Source organism: Dermochelys coriacea, chromosome 6, assembly GCF_009764565.3.
Source record: "Dermochelys coriacea isolate rDerCor1 chromosome 6, rDerCor1.pri.v4, whole genome shotgun sequence".
NCBI classification, from domain to species: Eukaryota; Metazoa; Chordata; order Testudines; family Dermochelyidae; genus Dermochelys; species Dermochelys coriacea.
In genome coordinates this window covers 117,970,637-117,989,586 of record NC_050073.1, presented here as the reverse complement: position 1 = coordinate 117,989,586, position 18,950 = coordinate 117,970,637, and the positions used below count along the sequence as shown (strand labels likewise).

General features: G+C 41.1%; 1 protein-coding gene across 6 annotated transcripts in view; it reads left to right on the top strand.

Moving 5' to 3' along the window:
• The window catches only part of KIAA0586 (KIAA0586 ortholog), a 133,902-nt gene that overhangs the window by 17,538 nt on the left and 97,414 nt on the right, over positions 1-18,950 (top strand). For 3 of the 6 annotated variants that reach the window (XM_043516007.1, XM_038405118.2, XM_043516009.1), the window contains 7 exons: positions 3,476-3,712; positions 5,002-5,173; positions 7,034-7,222; positions 10,761-10,881; positions 12,623-12,767; positions 14,491-14,532; positions 17,185-17,411. In XM_043516007.1, coding sequence (XP_043371942.1) covers positions 3,476-3,712; positions 5,002-5,173; positions 7,034-7,222; positions 10,761-10,881; positions 12,623-12,767; positions 14,491-14,532; positions 17,185-17,411 — 1,133 coding nt within the window. Of the gene's footprint in view, positions 1-3,475; positions 3,713-5,001; positions 5,174-7,033; positions 7,223-10,760; positions 10,882-12,619; positions 12,768-14,490; positions 14,533-17,184; positions 17,412-18,950 lie in introns of all 6 variants that reach the window. The other 3 variants (XM_043516006.1, XM_043516005.1, XM_038405112.2) reach the window with 1 other exon arrangement.

The following is an 18,950-nucleotide window of genomic DNA, read 5'->3' as shown; positions in this document are numbered from 1 at the left end:
GGCACAGACAAGATTCCCTCATGGTAAGGGCAGGTGGTAGTGAGGTGCCTCACAGCCCTGGGTACCCTGGGAAGTGTCACAGTCGATAGTGTGATGTTGTGCAGTACATAGTGAATAGGATGGGAGAAAGCCCATGTTTGATAGATTACACTGCTGTTTATAGATCCCTTTTGGTGTAGCTTTAACTTTTTGTCTATGGTGTAAATCTCCTTAATAAAAACTGGATGGCCAAAACTTTAGACAAAACACCGCATCTGTAATTCAAATGTGGCTGTGCCTGGTTGGTCAGTCTATCAATGATCAAGCCAGAAAGAAGGAACTTCCCCTAGCTTCTTATTGAGATGTAACTCTATTTTGCAGAATCCAAAAAAGAGAGGTCAGGTTTGTGTTAACTGGAGAGTACAATGATAAATGCGGTTTGATTCCGGTGTAATTTCTGTAAAATCAAGAGGCGGTTTTCATCTGGTATTTCAGAAAGAGACACTGATCAGTCTTCTTACTGCTCATTTAAAAAACCTGCAGCAGGCAGTCAACATAATGTGTATAGCAGTTTCCTGAAGATCAGAGTTCACACACAGGTATGCTCTAGATAGCATGGGAGAGAAGCAAGATGACTTTGGTGTTAAGGTACTGGATTGGGAGCTCAGGAGACGTAGGATCAATTCCCACCTCTGCCACAGGCTTCCTGTGTGCCCTTGGGCAAGTTACTAAATTTCTCTGTGCCTCAGTTCCTTATTTGTGAAAATAAGGATAGGACCTGTAGGGTTCATGTAGGGGCCAGGAGGCCTAGCAGGCAGGCCATGACTCAGTCTCTAGAGTCCTATGGCAGCGGGAGGGGGAGGTTTATCAGGCAATATGAAGCCCTGGCAACCAAGTCAATCTGTCTTTCTCTAGGTTGCCCCTGATCAGTCTAGGGTATAGGGAAGGATAGGGAAACCTGGGCCCACCCTTTCCACCAACTGTCAACCCAGGGCCTAAGTGGGGAGGAGTGGGAATTGTTTCTGTCCCCTCTAGCTGATACCCAGACCAGCCTACCCTGGGCCACTTCATACCCACCACTCGGTGTTCTCTTCAGTTTGGGGCATGGCCACAGCCCTCTGCTTCATTCCTCACAGAGGATTGTTCAAACAGTCTCAGCAATTCAGATAGTTTGTCAGACCTTCCCTGTCCTCCCTTTTCAGTGTCCTATGATTTTAGCCTTGTCAGGCAGAAGGGGAGAGAAAAAGGGGTCAGACCCCTTGCTGCCCATTTTGGTGTTACCCATGGTCTAGGTCCTTCCTCTGTGGATTCCCGTGTTCCAGAAGGTACTAACTGGCTTCCTTCCTGTAGATAGCCTCTCCTTCACTCTCTCCCCACTTGATTGCCACCGTCCCATTGTAAGCAGGTCTTCCATTTGGAGCATGCTCTGCAGCTGCTATGGGACAGGGCCTTCTTGGTCCAGTTCCATCACTGCTTTAGTCTTAAGGAGGGATCTGCAAACCCCTGCACAGTACCTCATAGGTGTTGTGAGGGTAAAATCAATAATGTTTGAGGTGCTTAGATATGGCAGTGATGGAGGGTCATATAAGCACATAAATACTTACTGGTTTTCTTACTTCTGATTTGTATATCTCTGGCCTCTAGGGAATCAGGTGTCTGTTGACTTTGCAGATCTTTATCTGCCCCTGAAATAATTTTGTCTTATTAGGCCTTACTGTCTGCCAGCAACCATTCTACACCTGCTGGGAGTGTAATTAAATCTCTTTTTTTGCCAGGGGAGCCTCTGAAATCAGGGCATGGTTTCAGAAACCAAGGCAAAAGAGGATACACAGGATCTCCCAGAAGAACAATGGGGACAGTAACACTATTTAATTCAATGTCATTTGGTGGTAATAGTGTTCCAACTTGTCTATGAATGTAGACTCCTGAGCAGCAAAACACTGGCATCTTGCACTTTTCCTGTACTGCCCAATCTGACATTCATAAATCTGCCTCTGTGATCCACGAGTGCCTGCATAACAATGGAGTGGTACTCTTCGTGGTTTATGTACTCGTGTGCTTCTTGAGGAGGACAAATTATGGGCACCTGAATGCCATCAGTGGCCCCCCCACAGACAGGAAACCCCATTCTCTCAAAGTCAGCAATTACCTTTGGAATATCTTTAATGCCAGCCACTTTGGGGTAACCCACATGCCTGTTTGCTTCAGTTACCTCTGCTACCCCTTTACTCACAGTCGACTTTCTAACTCCAAACTGTTTGCCAATGGACCTCTAGCAGTCTGGAGTAGCCAGGTTCCAGACAGCTATAGCAGCCCACTTCTGGACTGCCAAGAGTGACCTCAGATGTGTCTCTTTACACTGGGGGAGCGGGCAAGTTGCTCACAAAGCTCCAGAAATGTTGCTTTCTTCATGCAAAAGTTCTGGACCCACTGCTGGTCATCCCACGTCTGCATGATGTTGTGGTCCCAACAGTCTGTGGTTGTGGCCTTGCACCAGAAGCAGTGGTTTACATAGGGACATCAGCAGCAATGAGAATCATACTGAGCAGCAAGATTGAACAGGGATGGATTACAGTCTCACACGGATCCCCCCGCCAGGGCAGGGCCCTCTCTTATCTCCTCTTGTGTTCCAAGCAGCAGATCCTGGTCTCAGCTCCTTTGTCTACTGGGCACTGCTATGGGGTGGGTCAGAGCTCCTAATTGCTGTGCATTGTCTGTGCCACCCCCTCTCCCTGCGAGTTGGACAGGAAGCAACTGTGCAGCAGTCTTGGTCTGGAGCTGAGTGTGGGGTGAGGCAACCCCAATCCCTGATCTAGGCTGGGCTGGACAAACTGCAACGGATGATGAGACAGTAACCCTGTGAGCAGGTGTGGCCTCAGCAGGGAGGCGGAAGTGAGAATGCCTGCGTCTGCCTCCCTGCTGTTGGGAAAATGGCAACATTTGGAGCAGAGGGGGGAAAAGACTCGGCAGCTACGTATATCCCGTTAAATTCAAACACGCATGGCGCTGCTGTGAATATTGTTTTAGAAAAACAAACCCACAGTTTTCTCAGAGCGATAATTATATGCTATAGTTTTGGGGTTTTTTGCCAATGAGAGTTAACGTAAAGATTGGTTTAACATAAAAAGAAAGTCTGCAGCAATCTGATAATATTGGATACTGCCGATTTTAAAGGATGTTTTTGTTCATTTTATTTGGGTAAAATGTGGCTTGGCACTAATGAACACTACCTTTTTAATGCTGTATTTATCTTTGGAAAGGTTCTCTTGTGTTGTTAAATCATCCCAAATCAGGACTATTATTATTTGTATCTTTTGAAGAAAAGATAGATGCCAAAAAGTGTGTGATGTGATGGTGGGGGAGGGATATGGGAACAAACAGGAATGGCATTAATACCTGCTTCCTCTTGCCTCAGGTTTCAAACTCAAGAGTTTTAAAAATGTATAACTATACTTCTCTTTGAACTATATATAGAGTCTAATTTTTTTTCCCTCAGGTTCAAAGCGATTTGGAAGCAAAAGTTAACTCAGTTTCAGCATTACTCAGTAAACTCCAGGAGACAGACAAGCAGCTGCAACGCGTTGCAGAACAGCAAACAAATATAAAGACTCAACAACAGGAGAGATCCCGTTGTCATGACAGAGTCAACGAACTTGAAAAACAGATGAATGTGTTCATGGAACAGCGGATTCTGCATCTTGAAAAGTTACAACAGCAACAAATACATATTCAGGTACCTGCATAGAAATATAGAGCTTCTTGCTGTTTCTCTGCCTCTGTGTCTTGGCGTTAGTTATACTGAAGTTTGTTGTTAAATTTCTTTAATTGAGTAAAGCTGCAACAGTACTTTCACATGTATGAGAATGTTATTGTGCCCATATGTCTATGCCAGGGGGATTAGTTTGGTGGCTTTTTACCTGTCTAAGCAGTTAAAATTGCAGAGGAGAATGTTTCAGAGTAGCAGCCGTGTTAGTCTGTATTCGCAAAAAGAAAAGGAGTACTTGTGGCACCTTAGAGACTAACAAATTTATTAGAGCATAAGCTTTCGTGAGCTACAGAAAGCTTATGCTCTAATAAATTTGTTAGTCTCTAAGGTGCCACAAGTACTCCTTTTCTTAGAGGAGAATGTGTGGTATAGGACAGAGAGGTTTTACGACCTAGTTCCAGAGAGGGAGGATGATCCAGTGGTTAGCCTAGACCTGGAGAATGGGATTCAAATTCCTGCTCTGCCACAGACTTCTTGTTTGACCTTGAGCAAGTCACTTGGCTTCTCTGTTTTAGTTCTTCATCTGTAAAATGGGGATAACAACACTTCCCTACCTCACAGGGGTGTTGTGAAGATAAATGCATTAGATTGTGAGGCCATTGTCATGGGAACAAGTACCATAGATTGTTTGGGATGCTTTCAACTTAATAACAGTGCTGTCAGGCATGTGTGTATGTGATTGTAGCATAGATAGACATACCTCAGCTAGCTTTAATCTGCAGTGGATCTGCATCAGTGTGCATTTCAGTGACGACTAGCCCCATGAGTAATTACCCACAGTTCTGGATGGTTTGAACAGCCTCCACTGAAGCGTGTGCTGCCATAGCTTCACTGTTTCACTACCCGGGCTAGCTAGATTAAAGCTAAATTGGGTATGTCTACCTGAGCTGCAATCACACTCTGTGATTGCAGTATAGACATACCCTAAGAATTTTGGGAAAAAATCCCTCTTATCCTACTGAGTGTGTTTTTTGGGAACCAGCTAGAATGGGAATGCTTATTCCTCCCTGTTTTTTTTTTTTTTTTTTTTTTTTGAGGGGGGGAGAGATTCCTATAAGTCAGTTTTGTTTTATTCTACCTTTCAAAACAATGAGAAGTATTAGTTTTCTTAGCCCTCTGCCTATCCACCAGATTCCAGTTAGTACAATTATATTACATATTTGCTTGTTCAAATTGTTTGTTTGTTTGTTTGTTAAATAGCTATAATTCCTTTCTTTTCTTTTTTTTAAATTAACTTTGTACCTTTTGTCTTTTAGTCTCATCTCATTAGCTCTGCAATCAACACAGGTGGTTTCCAACCAGTTAATATACCATCTTCCAATTTGGTGGCAAAGCATTCGACAAACCCAGAGCTACAGCAACCGCTTACCAGCCAAGTCTCTTCATGTCATAGGAATTTATTCTCTACCAACTCTGTGCCCACGCAAGGTGAATAGTTCAATTAATTTAGATATTCAGTTTTATTTCTTAATCTTGCTTTTGTAAATTTAGGACCACATATTACTAAGGAATAACAAATATTTTTGCACAACTGATATTATCTTCATTAATACAATGCGTAATACATAAACTAAAAACCACATTTATATCAAATTAAAGTGAGATTTTTGGGGTTTAGTGGATACTTATGCTCACCCAACTGATTATATTTGAGAGGCCCAAGACTGTTCTATAAAAGAGAGTGAATGTAGAAACTTGTACACTGCCCGATCATGCTGTACCTTGCCCTGGACTCTTGCTAGGGTTTGTCTGCCCAGGGTGTGACATCTCCCAGGATACAATCTGGACTGTGGAATCACTTTGCTCCCTTAACTCTTCAGCCTAGGTCTTCTCTTACACTGCTATGCTAGTGAAAAGTAGCCCCTGCAGGCTTTGCTTTCACGCAGCCATCAGCATGTAAGGCACACCCAGCTAAGTAACATGAATGTTCTCCTAGCCACTCATGAACTGTAAGCAGGGAGACACCTGCAAATCCCCTTAGCCTTGCACCACAGAAATGTGCGTCTTACACTGCTCAAGACTGCCTTGGACAGAGCAAGCTTATAAGTCCATCATTAAGTTAATTAACTATAGAAAGAAAGATTTTAAGTGATTATAAGTGATACAGGCATAAGGTCAGAATTGGTTATAAAGAGAAATGAAATGGTAAATTTGCAATATAATTCCTAAACTTTACCAAGTTAAGTAAAATTTGAAGCAAACAGCTTTTCTCGCCCCTCTGGATGTTGCTGGCAGTTCACAGTTCTTCGTACACAGCTTGGATACCCTCCCCAGTTGGGACCAATCTCCCCAGTTCAAAGTCTTTCAAGCAATCTTATTTCATTAGAGGTGGGGAAAGAGAGAGGTAATGCCATTGTCTCTTATTTTATATCCTCCTCCTCTCCTTGAGGAGCAAACCCCCGCCCCCCTGCTGTACTCCCTCCCCCCGCTGGGGTATAGACAGAGCAGTCTCCTATTATGTGAGATTCAAAGCGTGTCTCAGATGAATTGTATATTTCGTGCTCGCACCTTCTGTGTACAAGACATTTGAGATTACATGCAAGAACTTTATTTCTGAGGAGCTGGTCTGTGGGCGTTTCCCAGACTCCCAAAATGCTGAGTAACAAAGTAAACATAGCAAAATCTCATAACTCCATATTCAATGATGATACACACATGCTAACATGATGATAATGTTCAGTAGCTCATGAGTTTTCAAGTGATACCTCACAAGGCATACTTTGCACAAAATATATAACCATATAAAAATGGTAAATAAGGCGGTTACAGGGGGTTATTTTGAGGTACAGTGTATCACACTGGGGCTGGAAAGTGTAATTTCCAGCTTGGGTAGACACACCTGCGCTGGCTCTGGTTGACCTAGCGTGTTAAAAATACAAGTGTAGCTGTGGCAGCATGAGCTGAGGGAGGGGCTAGCCATCCCGAGTAAGATCTGTCCGAGCCTCAGGTATGGACGTAGGTGCCTAGCCCTTGCTGCTGCTCATGCCGCAGCAGCTGCATTTCTGTTTTTAGCGTGGATCCCAGCTGCATCAGAGCTAGCATGGGGTGTCTACTCGAGCTGGGAACACCACCTTCCAGGTCCAGTGCAGACATACGCCACTTACTTTTCTCAATACCAAAGTTACTACCTGTTTTTAAAAAAAATTTCTTACTAATGGAAATTTTTTATATTTCTGTGGCGATTTTTTTAAACTTCTGTTTGCTTTTGAAGAGTTTTTGAAAAGGAAACTAATCTTATAACTTCAGATTTAAAAATAAAATGTTCATTTTTTTTTTCCTGAATTTAAGCGTTTTCAAGTCAATTTGGAAATTACGGCGTTCGTACACAGAAATCGCCTCTGAAGACACCGGCTCCTCGGAGATATGCTCCTGTACCTGTATCAAAAGACATGAAAGTTTCACAGAAAATTTCAAAGAAAGAGAGACCTATAGCAGAAAAGGAAAATGTGCCCAAATTAGCATATGGAAGTGTTGAGGGTAAGAGTCAGAGGAATGTTCAGAAATAGCCTTCCTTTGTCCCTTCACTGATTCGGGCATGGCCAGTGGCTATTATTGCCTGTATCATCTTCATGTTCTCTGAAGACAGTCCTTATTGGATTACCTGAATCTAGGTATACACATTCAAAAGTTCTAAAAATGTTTGGTGAAGGGTTAGTGCTGGCAGTAAATGAACGACTCCTGGAGTTCAAGGCAGTACTGTTAATGAACACTCTAGATGAGCTTCCCCACCATCTTGCCATTGCACTTTGACCCTAACATTAAATATCCAAGTAACTAATGAAGGGTTGTTCTCAAGCTGGAGTCAGGTGTTGAGTGGAGTCTGTTCTGTGTCCAAAAGTATTTAATAATTTCATGTTCAACTTGAAGGATGAAGTGGTGAGTGTGGTATTTAACGGCCTTATACGTTACTCCTTACTCAGGCAGAACTAGTGACTTCTGAGTAAGGAATATTGAAGGGAGCCCAAAACATGCATGATGCACACCTTAAAGGTCTTTCAGACACTTGAGAAGATAGGATTAAAGTGCAGTTCAGCCTTCATTACAGTGGTAGAATGAGCTTAAATGAAATGCAGTAAAGTCAAGTATAAGGTGGTTTGTGTAGGAATGCGGTATCATACCCACAAATATTGAATATGGGAGTACTGGCTAAGTCAGAAGAGTTACAATGGTAGATAAATTGAACACTGTCACAAACGGCAGATGGTATACTGGATTGCATTAATAAAAACAAGAATATGCTGAACAAAGGAAGTGTTTAACTGCCCTACTTGGTACTGACTTGGCAGCCCAGAATTCAGTTTTCAGCACCATATTTAAAAAGCACAAAGATCAGGTTAAGTTTGAGTGACCTTTGAGGACATCTTAAAAAATCCAGCCCTTGCACTCTTACCCTGTGGACAAAATGCTTGTCTGTCACTTGGTTACCTCCTGCTTAGATTACTGAAACCTTCTCCTCTCTGATCCTCAGATTTCCCTGTTGCTCCTCTCCAGTCCATACAGAATGGCCCTGGTTAAAATAATCTTTCTTGCCCGCTGCTTGGACCATGTCACTCCATCTTTGAATCCTTTTCCTGGCTTCTTATCTTCAGTATCAGAATGAATATTCTCATCATTCATCCCTGACTGCATCTCTGTTCTCATTGTTTACTATTTTCTTACATGTGCTCAGTGTTCCACCAGTTAATTCCACTTCCCCTCTCCCTTTCTGCACTTTTCCATTCCCTATCCTGGTGTACTAGGCATCTATATTTCTCTTCAGGTCTCTCAGATCACTTCTGGAGAGCATCAAAAAGTAACCCACATCAACAAAAATGCACTCACTATAAAATGAAATTAAAAAATTCCCAAATGGTCCAAGACAAAATGTTTCTCTGAGTCTGGTTGTTGTGGCATTGGCAGTGTTAGTGGTGGTTGTCCTACTGTTTAGACTTATAAGACACTCAAATTTTAGGGTCTGGAGACATTCTGAGGGTTTGTTTACAATACAAAGGCTTTGCTGAAATAGCTATACTAGGAAAATGACTCTTGCCAGTATAAGTTGTATTGACATGGGTGTTTATGCCATCATGTTTGTCAGGGGTTTGATTTTCATTTATTCATTTAACACTCGTAACTGACATAGCTGTGCCAGCAAAACTTTGTAGTATAGACTTGGCCTGAGGGCCCCATCTCTAAATATACCCATATTAAATAAAATACACTTATTCACTGGTCTCATGAAAACTGTTTGTTTCCTTTGCCATGTGTTGTATAGTTTCCAATCTTAGTTTGTTCTTGTTTGTTATTCCTCTCATCTCACTGTTGCATAGGAGTCATAAATAAAATAACAAGTATACCTGAATGTTTTTTAGGCATAGCATGTTCTTTGGTGCTGTAAAAGTGCATTAGTGATGATCTTTGTAGATTCATGGAGGAAGGGTGATGTCCCAGAGGACTCAAGAAAGGCAAATATAGTACCTATATTAGAAAAGGGGGGAAACAAAGAGGAGCCAGGGAATAAGAGATCAGTCAGCCTAACTTTAATGCCTGGAAAGATACTGTAACAAATGTTTAAGCAATCATTTTGGGAGTATCTAGCGGATAATAGGGTGATAAGTAACTTATTACAGCCAACAAGGATTTGTCGACAATAAATCATGCCAAACCAACCTAATTTCCTTCTTTGACAGGGTTACTGACCTAATGGATGGGGATAAGTACTAGACACGATATAGTCTGATTTTAGCAAGGCTTTTGACACCGTCCCACATAACATTCTCATAAGCAAACAGGGGAAATGGGTTCTAGGTGAAATTACTATAAGGTGCGGGTCCAACTGGTTGAAAAACCATACTGAAAGAGTAGCTTGGTTCACTGTCAAACTGGGAGAACATAACTACTAGGATCTCCCCCTCCGGCATCTGTCCTTAGGGCCGGTACTATTCAATATTTTCATTGATAACTTTGGATAATGAAATGGAGAGTACACTTACAAAATTTGTAGATGATACCAAGCTCGGAGGTGTTGCAAGCATTTTGGAGGACAGGATTAGAATTTAAAAGGACATTGTTAAATTGGAGAATTGGACTGAAATCAACAAGATTAATTCAATAAAGACAAGTGGAAAGTACTACAGTTAGGAATTAAAAATCAAACACTCAACTATAAAATGAAGAATAATTAGCTAGGCAATAGGATTGCTGAAAAGGATATAGGGTTATAGAGGATCAGAAATTGAATATGAGCAACAGCATGATGCAGTTGTGAAAAAGACCACTATTCTGGGGTATATTAACAGGAGTGTCCTAACAGGAAGAAATTGTTCCACCTTACTCGATGCTGGTGAGGCCTCAGCTGTAGTACTGTGTCCAGTTCTGGTTTCCACTATTAATTTTGGAGAGAGTCAAGAGGAGAGCAACAAAAATTATAAAAGGTTTAGAAAACCTGACCTATAAGGAAAGATTAAAAAAACTGAGCCTGTTTAGTCTTGAGAAAAGAAGACTGACTGGGGACCTGATAGCAGTCTTCAAGTATGTCAAGGGCTGTTATAAAGAGAATGGTGAGCTGTTGTTCTCCACGTCCACTGAAGGTAGGACAAGAAGTAATGGGCTTAATGCAAGAAATGTGGTTTAGGTTAGGTATTAGAAAAAACCTTCTATCTTTAAGGATTGTTAAGTACTAGAATAGGTTACCACAGAAGGTTGTAGAATTCTGATAACTGGAGGTTTCGAAAAACAGTTTGGGCAAACACCTGTCAGGGATGATCTAGGTATACTTGACTCTGCCTCATCATGGGGGAGAGAAAGGGGGCTGGACTAGATGACCTCTCAAGGTCCCTTCCAGCGCTATGTTTCTATGATTTTTAAAACCAAATTGATAAATAGTTTTCATTGCAATATTCTCATAAATCTAGTTAAATATTGTATACTGGTTATTTTTTTAAATTAATGAAATATTTATTTCTTGAAATGAAAATAAGCCACTTAAATATATTAAATATGCTTAATAATGTTGTTTATGTTTTTCCTACTGTAGGTGGAGGGAGACTTCTGGAGCAGATTCTGAATTCTCAAGAAACTCCATTGAGACAAACTGAGTCTTCTGAGAAGTCATCATTAAACAATACCAAAATGGCCTGGCGTTCTGAGAGACAATGGTAAGTAAATGTGACTGAATCAGAAGTTCATACGGACTTTTTATTTTTAATATGACTTGGGTATGTGCCAGACAGTGGTTCTCAACCAGGGGTACGTGTACCCCTGGGGTTATTCAGAGGTCTTCCGGGGATACTTAACTCATCTAGGTAAATGTTTCTCTGGGGGTTGCAGGACAGGTTTATGGGATTGCAAGCACAGGGCCAGCATTAGGGGGTGGCAAGCAAGGCAATTGCCCAGGATCTCACACCAGAGGGGGCCCTGTGAAGCTAAGTTATGTGCTTCAGCCCTAGGTGGTGGGCCTTCGGCTTCAGACAAGGCTCATAAGTGAAAAACGAGCTAATGTATCACACTGAGTGTAAGTACAATATTTATAATCCATATCTATTTATTTTGTAATTATATGGTAAAAATGAGAAAGGCAGCAATTTTTCAATAATAGTGTGCTGTGACACTTGTATTTTTATGTCTGATTTTGTAAGCAAGTAGTTTTTCAGCGAGGTGAAACTTGGGGTACACAAGACAAATCACACACCTGAAAGGGGTACAGTAGTCTCAGAAGGTTGAGAACCACTCTATTATAGGTAGGAGATGCACTAGAGCAGTGGTTCTCAACCTGTTTACCATTGTAGGCTGCATATGCAGCTCTCTGTGTTATGTGGGCCACATCCATGCAATATATATACTACCTGTATGGCTCTGAGGATGTCACATGGGCCACAACTGTGTACTGATTGGGCCACGGGTTGAGAACCACTGCATTAGAGAGATTGGGTCTGAGTCTTGGGTCTGACCAAGATGTGCTTGGTGCAGGACCCAAAAAGGGGAAGCAAAGGTGGCTTTATACTACCATTGCGCTTCCAGGATCCCAGGGCTGCTAAGGGCTTGTTTTTACAACAGCATGAGGAACCTTAGGATAGCTGTAAGTAATGATGGCTGGTAACCGTTCTCTGAAAGGGCTCACTGGAGCACAACAGTACTGTGGGTGATCTCCCTTCTTCTTCGTATATTCCCTGTGTTGTAGAGGGCTGGACGGTAGTGTCTTAGAGCCAGTTACATTGGCAGTGTTCCAATGGGGAGTTGCCCATGCCAATGGAATTCTCCGTTTTCCAGTTAGGGTAGCTTTTGGCCACTTTGCATGAAGGTATTTTATCAGAAACTGCTATCTGGTTCATATACTGTCTTAAAAATAATGTATGGATATTCTTTTAAACTGCATCTAGAAGGAAAATGTAACTATTAGTGTAGTCAGTTTCTAAGCCTCAGAACAGGTCAGGAAATTTTATCCTTCCTGTCTGAAGAACCCTCCGCCAGATTACCCTTTTGTTGTCATGATTTCACTACATTTTTACATATTAAACTGATGGCTTGAACATGTCATCTGGGGGGGAAAGCACTTTGCACCATATTCTCATTTAATTAACAGTGGAATTATACCTTAAATTCAGATTGAAATAATTGAAGTAACATTGGAAAATTGAGAAACTTTTCATTTTGGAAATTAATTAATCACTGCTATTTTTCTATCTCAATTCTGATACTGTAAATACTGTAACTATTAAACAAAGGAAGCAATATAATTGGCCAAGGCCTCTGGGAGAAGAAGCAATTTCCTTTCTGTGTAAAGGTTTGATACTTGTGCAAAATTCAAATCCATGTTAAAATTCTCAAAATAGAAGCTAGTTGTTTCTAAAGTCAGTCAAGAAGCTGTGAGATTTTAGTAATATGTAATCTTCTCAGCAGGCCTGCTTCCCTGCAAACTGACTCAATCCCTGCCTTTGAAGGTCCCCTCCAAGATTACAATTCAATTAATAAAACAGTGAAGAAAGCAGAAGATGTGCTTCAAGATCTTGGCCAGCTGAAAAGAGAAATGCATGGCATGCTACAGGTAAAGTGAGTGACCATATTGTTGGAATGATTAATCATTTCAGTAAGAAAAATAAGCAAATGTAAGCAGAATTATGATATCTGGTACCAACAAAGATTTGGCCTTGCTTCCAACTCTCCAAACAGAAGTATGTTTACGTACTGTAATTGGCTGAAAATTGTAACCTGCTGGTCTGAAAAGGGTTCTGGGTCTGGGATATAATTTATCTCCCAGTAAACATACGTTTGTATCTGGATTATAAAGCCACTATGTTACTTTACCAAAGCAGTAACTTTAAAAATCCAGTCTGCACAGTAATAGTATTAGTAAATCAGCTTTAATCTACCTCATTAAAAATCAAAACATTTTAAAAACTTTGAAGAAAAAGTTCTATTCTTCAAAGTTTTTAAAATATTTTGATTTTTAAATGCTGCTTTCCTCTCTTCTCTCCCCCAGTACTCTAGCTACAGACCTGATTGTGCCATTCTCATTTTGGAGAGAAAAGTCTTTGGTTTATTGCATTTCTTAAATGTGGGGGATGATTTTAAACCAGTCCTTTTCCCACCTTGTCAGCTGTTTATTACAGTAAAATAGTCCAATTTCCAAAGTGCTACCTGGGGCGCTGTTATTTGCATGTTTCTTCTGCTGCTGAGCTAGTCCCTTTTACTGAAATGGGTCTCTGCTGGCAGCAGTGAAGATTAGTCACTGGATTTTAAAAATGAAAGCGCTTTAGCTATTTATGTATAGTTAATATTTTATTTATGAAACCTAGATGAAACAATTTAGTGGCTGTACAGAGCTAAGATGTCTTAAATGGAAAAAAATATCTAGTGCTATATCTATAGTGCTACGGCTTTGGAGCTACATCAGTATCGGAAGGTCTGAGCTAATGGTGACAGCATTATCTGTGGAACAGAGTAGACTAACTCTACTCTCGCAGTACTTTAGAAATATTGGAGCACTTGCTTTAAAAGGACCAAAGAGGAGAAAGGGATGGCAGGTTAAACAAGGGCAAGGGGTGAAAGAATCTCCTCTATTTAGTTAGTGGAAGAAGCAAAGACACACACAGATACCCTTCAGGCTTCCTCTGTGTAGTGTTTGTAGCAAATCAGCTTAACAGTTTAGAAAGAAGAGAATTTTAGCAGAGGTGTAGTTGAGGTAGTTGGGGGGAGTGGGGAATAGGCAGTGTTGAGAAGCCGGTGGTAGGTAGATTTGGAGGAAAAGAAGAGTTTGGGCTCAAACATGATTCCAGCTTAGAAAATGTAGACAAATAGAAAGTCTGAGACAAGAAAGCATGGTCCCGTAGTTAGGGCACAACCCTAGGACTTGGGAGACCCAGGTTCAATTCTCCGCTTTGCCACAGACAGGCTGACCTTGGGAAAATCACTTTGCCTTTCTGTGCCTCAGTTCCCCATTTATAAAATGGGAATAAATAGCTCTCCTCTACTTAATGGGGGTGTTGTGAAGATAAAGACATTAAATATTGTGAGGTGCTCAGATACGCTGGTAATGGGGGCCACATAAGTACCATAGACAGATAGGTGAGATGAAGGAAATGGAGTTGTGCTTGAGGATGCTCCTCTTGTCCAAGAGAAGCATGCTGAGACATCATGCAACCTATTTTACCTAGACTTTTTATTCCCCTAACTTTTAAATACTAAATTTAATTCTGATAGATACTTATGGTTGAAGTTTCAAAGGACCTTTTTCTGTCTTTTTTTTTTTTTTTTTTTTCCCCCTCCAGGAAGCAAAGGCATGGAAATCAGACATGAATGATTTTGTTAAGGTATAGTGGGAATTTTTAAATTTAATTTATAGAAACTTTGTTTCTTCCTTTATCTTCATCTTTTTCAAAAGGTGTCTGTTGCATTCAGAGCAAGTAGCCCAAAGTATGATTTGAGTAGTTCTGTGACTTTTGATATTCTGTTTTAATGAAATATACTTGGGAAAACAGATTATAAATGCTGCCCCCCAACTCTATATCAGGCAGACTGCTAAGGTGATAACTGTTTTGTGCTTTGTGTATATAAATACATCAAAGCTAAATTCCTGATGTTGCACCTTTTCACTAGTTTCAGATGTTTTATTGAGCACATATTTTAACCTTGGCTTTTGTTCTTAAATTAAAATTTACATAAAGGTGATAGATAATTTGTAGTATACCCATTTCTCCCCAAGCAGTATCAAGCCCCATTTACTGAACCATTGGTCTCTCTTTTGTGTTGTCAAGCAAGAGACTTCCAATCTGTCTTCCAAGCAATCGTCATGTTCCCCACTCATTCAGTTCTTCTTGTAGCTCTGCAAATATGCCAAGATTGTGCACCCTGTGCTTGCAATGGTCATGACAGTAGTACAGAACTGTGCAGGATTCATGCTTCTGTCTGAGATGGCGGACAGCAAGGAGGGCCACATGGGTTTGAGGGATTTTTGAAAAAAAGACATGAAAATTATTAGATATAAATAACATTATGGGGTGGAGACAGTTGTAAACTGGGAAGTTGACTCCATGCTCCCAGTCACCTCTACACAATTCATTTTGACCCCATGATGCATTGCCAAAACTTCCCAAAAGACAGTGTGTTGGACAGTGGCGAGTTGCAAAGTGGGATAACTACCCATGGTGCACTGTGCTCTGCACCAATACAAACACTGCTGGTGAGTATGTTACTCTGTGGGAATTCTACGCATCTGCAGATGCGCAGAATTCCTCTGTCTTGCATAATTTTGTATTTTTCCGCATAAAAAGCATTTTGCTTAAGTGCTGCGGTTCCGCCTTTTGCCCACCAGAGGCCGCTATGGTGCCAGAACAGCCAACTACGTTCATGCCCACTGTTCTAGCACCACAACGACCTCTTGTGGGCAAAAGGCAGAACTGCAGCACTTCTTAAGCAAAATGTATTTTATGCGGGAAAATACAAAATTCTATGCCCAATGCTGCAGAATTCCCCCAGGAGTAGAAGTTCATCACAGTACCCTACCCACAGAGCCAGGTTAGGACAGAGTGGTGCACACAGGGCTGCTAGGTTCACAGACTGGGGTTCAGAATAGCTAGTGGGGGGGATAAACTGGAGCATGAGCTCAGGAGCTAGTGGGGTGACAACGTTGAGCCTGTGGTGGGGAAGGGAGGCTGCAGAGAGCCATGAGGACAGGGGAAGACATGCCTGACTGAATGGGAGAAGCTTGGGATCAGCCAGGGTCTGTATGTGGGAGGCTTCCCAACACCCTAACAATCCCCCCCCCCCACCTGCAAGTAAAACCCCACCCACTTCCAACACCATACAGGGTTCACTCCGAGGCTCCTTCCCTCTCCCTCAACTCCCCTGTCATCCCGGACTCCCCCAAGCCTTTGCACTGCTTCTGACAGGTGCAGGAAATGCAGTTCTGTGTTGTAATTTAAATGAATTACACAACATTCTGTATTAATATGCTTAGTAAGGAATCCATTGGTCAAAAAAAAATTACCAGAATCTTTTTTTTTTTGTCTGTATTGTTACAGACATACATGCTGAGAGAGTCTTTGAAATAAATTACCAAAATAATTGAAACTGGCATGATTATTGTGTTATTATGAAAAATAAAATATGCAGAATTTTCAAATATTGTATGCAGAATTTTTGTTTGTTTTGGCACTGAATTACCCCAGGAGTATTATGTGCACCACTGATACAAGGAGCCAAGTATGCAGACGCACAAGCGATGTATTAACTGCCGCAGCTAGATGCCAACATAACTTGAGTCAACATAAGTTTCTAGTGCCTGGGGCACTTTAGCTGGTCATTAGCATGTCCAGAAGAGCATTGTTATCTGCCTGCGTCTCTTCCCCACCTCTTTTCTTGGAGATCAAACGTCATCTTTTGTGTAGTTCCAGACAAGAGTATGAGGCCCATAATTGCTCCAATCTCTGTGTTCTTGTGCGTTGGTGTCCTTTGTGTTCATACTTAGTGGTTTAATTACTAATTTTCTTTTCAACTTGGTGAAATGTTTTGCAAACTAAATGGCTTTTAATATTTTTTCAGTATTTCTTATAAAGAAGTAAACATCAGTGGCATATAGTGCTATTGAGTCATGTAGTGCTATGTTACCTGGTGTTCCTTAGGACAGATTGATTTCAGTGGGAGTTATGTGCCTTTATCTGGAGGCAGAATTTAATCCCTATTCTTTTAAAATTAATTATGCTTTAATGCTGTTGTACAGAGAGATTAACATGTGATTTCTACTCTTTAGATTTAATGGTTTCATCTTTTTCACATGCTATATTGCTTTCATATTTTATCAGCATTGTGCCTCAGACGTGGTATATTATACTTCAGTGTTTGACAAGTTTCAGATCTCCTTCCATTTGTTTAACTATAGGCCCTACCATTGCAAGACACCGATCTCTCTTTTTAGAAAAATGATTTAGTATGTTAAAATAATAATTGTTTTTCTTAAATTTTAGCCGACAAACCCTGTTGTTGCACCTAGTTTTGCTGAATGTCCTCAGGTCTCCAAGCCATCTATTCTTCAGACAGTTAAAGTACCAAAATCCGTGTTGAAGGATGCTGAAAGGATTTTAAGAGGTGTACAAAACAACAAAAAAGTCCTTGAAGAAAATTTGGAAGCCATTATTCGTGCAAAAGATGGAGATGCCATATATACTTTTATTAATGCTTTGACTACGAACAGGTGGGAATTTCATTTAATCTTCTATGCTGCTACCCACTCTACTCTACTCATATTACTAGTTAAAAAGTATGGACCTGGTTTAGAGCAGAAGTGAAGGCAGCTATACAAAATAAAATAATATATGGAAAAAAGGGGAAGTTGATAGTAATGAATATAAATCAGAAGCTAGGGATTGTAGAAAATTCATAAAGGAAGCAAAGGGACATATATTATCTGTGTTATATTATCATATAACATCTGTGGCCGGCAGAGTTCAGGAAAATAAAGGGGTTAAATACACAAGGGGGAAAAAAATGCCAGCAATGGCATTAGTCCACAACTAAATGGAAATAGTAGAATGAGGAATAATAATGTAGAAAAGATAGAAGTGTTTTGTGACAGGATCCCTGGGGAGCAGCCTCGGACTTTGGGACCACTGTGCCCCCTTAACTCTCTTCAGCCTGGGCTGTCTCTCACAATGCTTTGCTAGTGACAAGCAGCAAGCCCCTCCAGGCCCTGTTATCAGTCAGTGCAACAGCATGTGGAGCCCTACACCCCTCTAGGTTGCATGAATGCTCCCAGAGCCACTCGTGAATCACACAGAGAAAGGCACCAGCCAAATCCCGCCCAGCTCCCAGCACTGTACCTCAGGAATATACCATCTTGCACTGCTCAAGACGAGCAGTTGAAATTTATTAATTGGTTCACCACTTCATGAATGGAAAGTGGATATATACTACCCTTTGCAAACCTGAGCAGATTTACCACATACTTCGGGCAAACTCACTGATAAAGATAAACAGTATAACAAATTTATTGACTACAAAAGATAGATTTTAAGTGATTATAAGTGATAGACAAAAAATCAGAGTGGTTACCAAAATAAAATAAAATATATAAGCATGCTGTCTAAACTCTCAACCCTATTAGACTGGGCAACATCTAGATTAAGCAGTTTTTCTCACCCCACTGGATACTGCAGTGCATAGTACACAGGTTTCGCCCTTGAAACCTGGGCCAGTCCCCTCTGCTGGAGTCTTCAGAGTGTCCTTGTTGTTGTTTCCAGCATAGTTGGGAGAAGGAGAAAGACCAAGCGTGGGGCTACTGTGTTTTGTTTTATACTCTTAGTCCATGTGCCTGGAGAGCACAAGTCCAGGCATGTCTGGTGGGCATTGCTGAGTCCCCAGGCAGGGTTGAGCAATTCCTCTGGTGTGACCTTATGCAGGTAAGTCATTGAATTGTAGCTCCCTTGCTGGACAATGGCTGTTAATGGTTGTTTGACACCCGCCGGGTGTTCGTTACTTTCCTTGGCATTGTCTGTGGAGAGCTAGTATCTGGGTGCTTCCCAAACCCACAGCATATTTTAGTGACAGCCATACAACACAATTCTCATAACTTCATATGCATTAATGATATACATATTTAGATAGAACAGTGACTTTCAGCAAATCATACCCTTTCCCCAAATACTTCACATGGCCTGCTTTATATGCAATCACAATTGTATATAAATGAGGAATATGGGGGTTACAGGACGCTCCCCCAAGGTATAGAATGTCA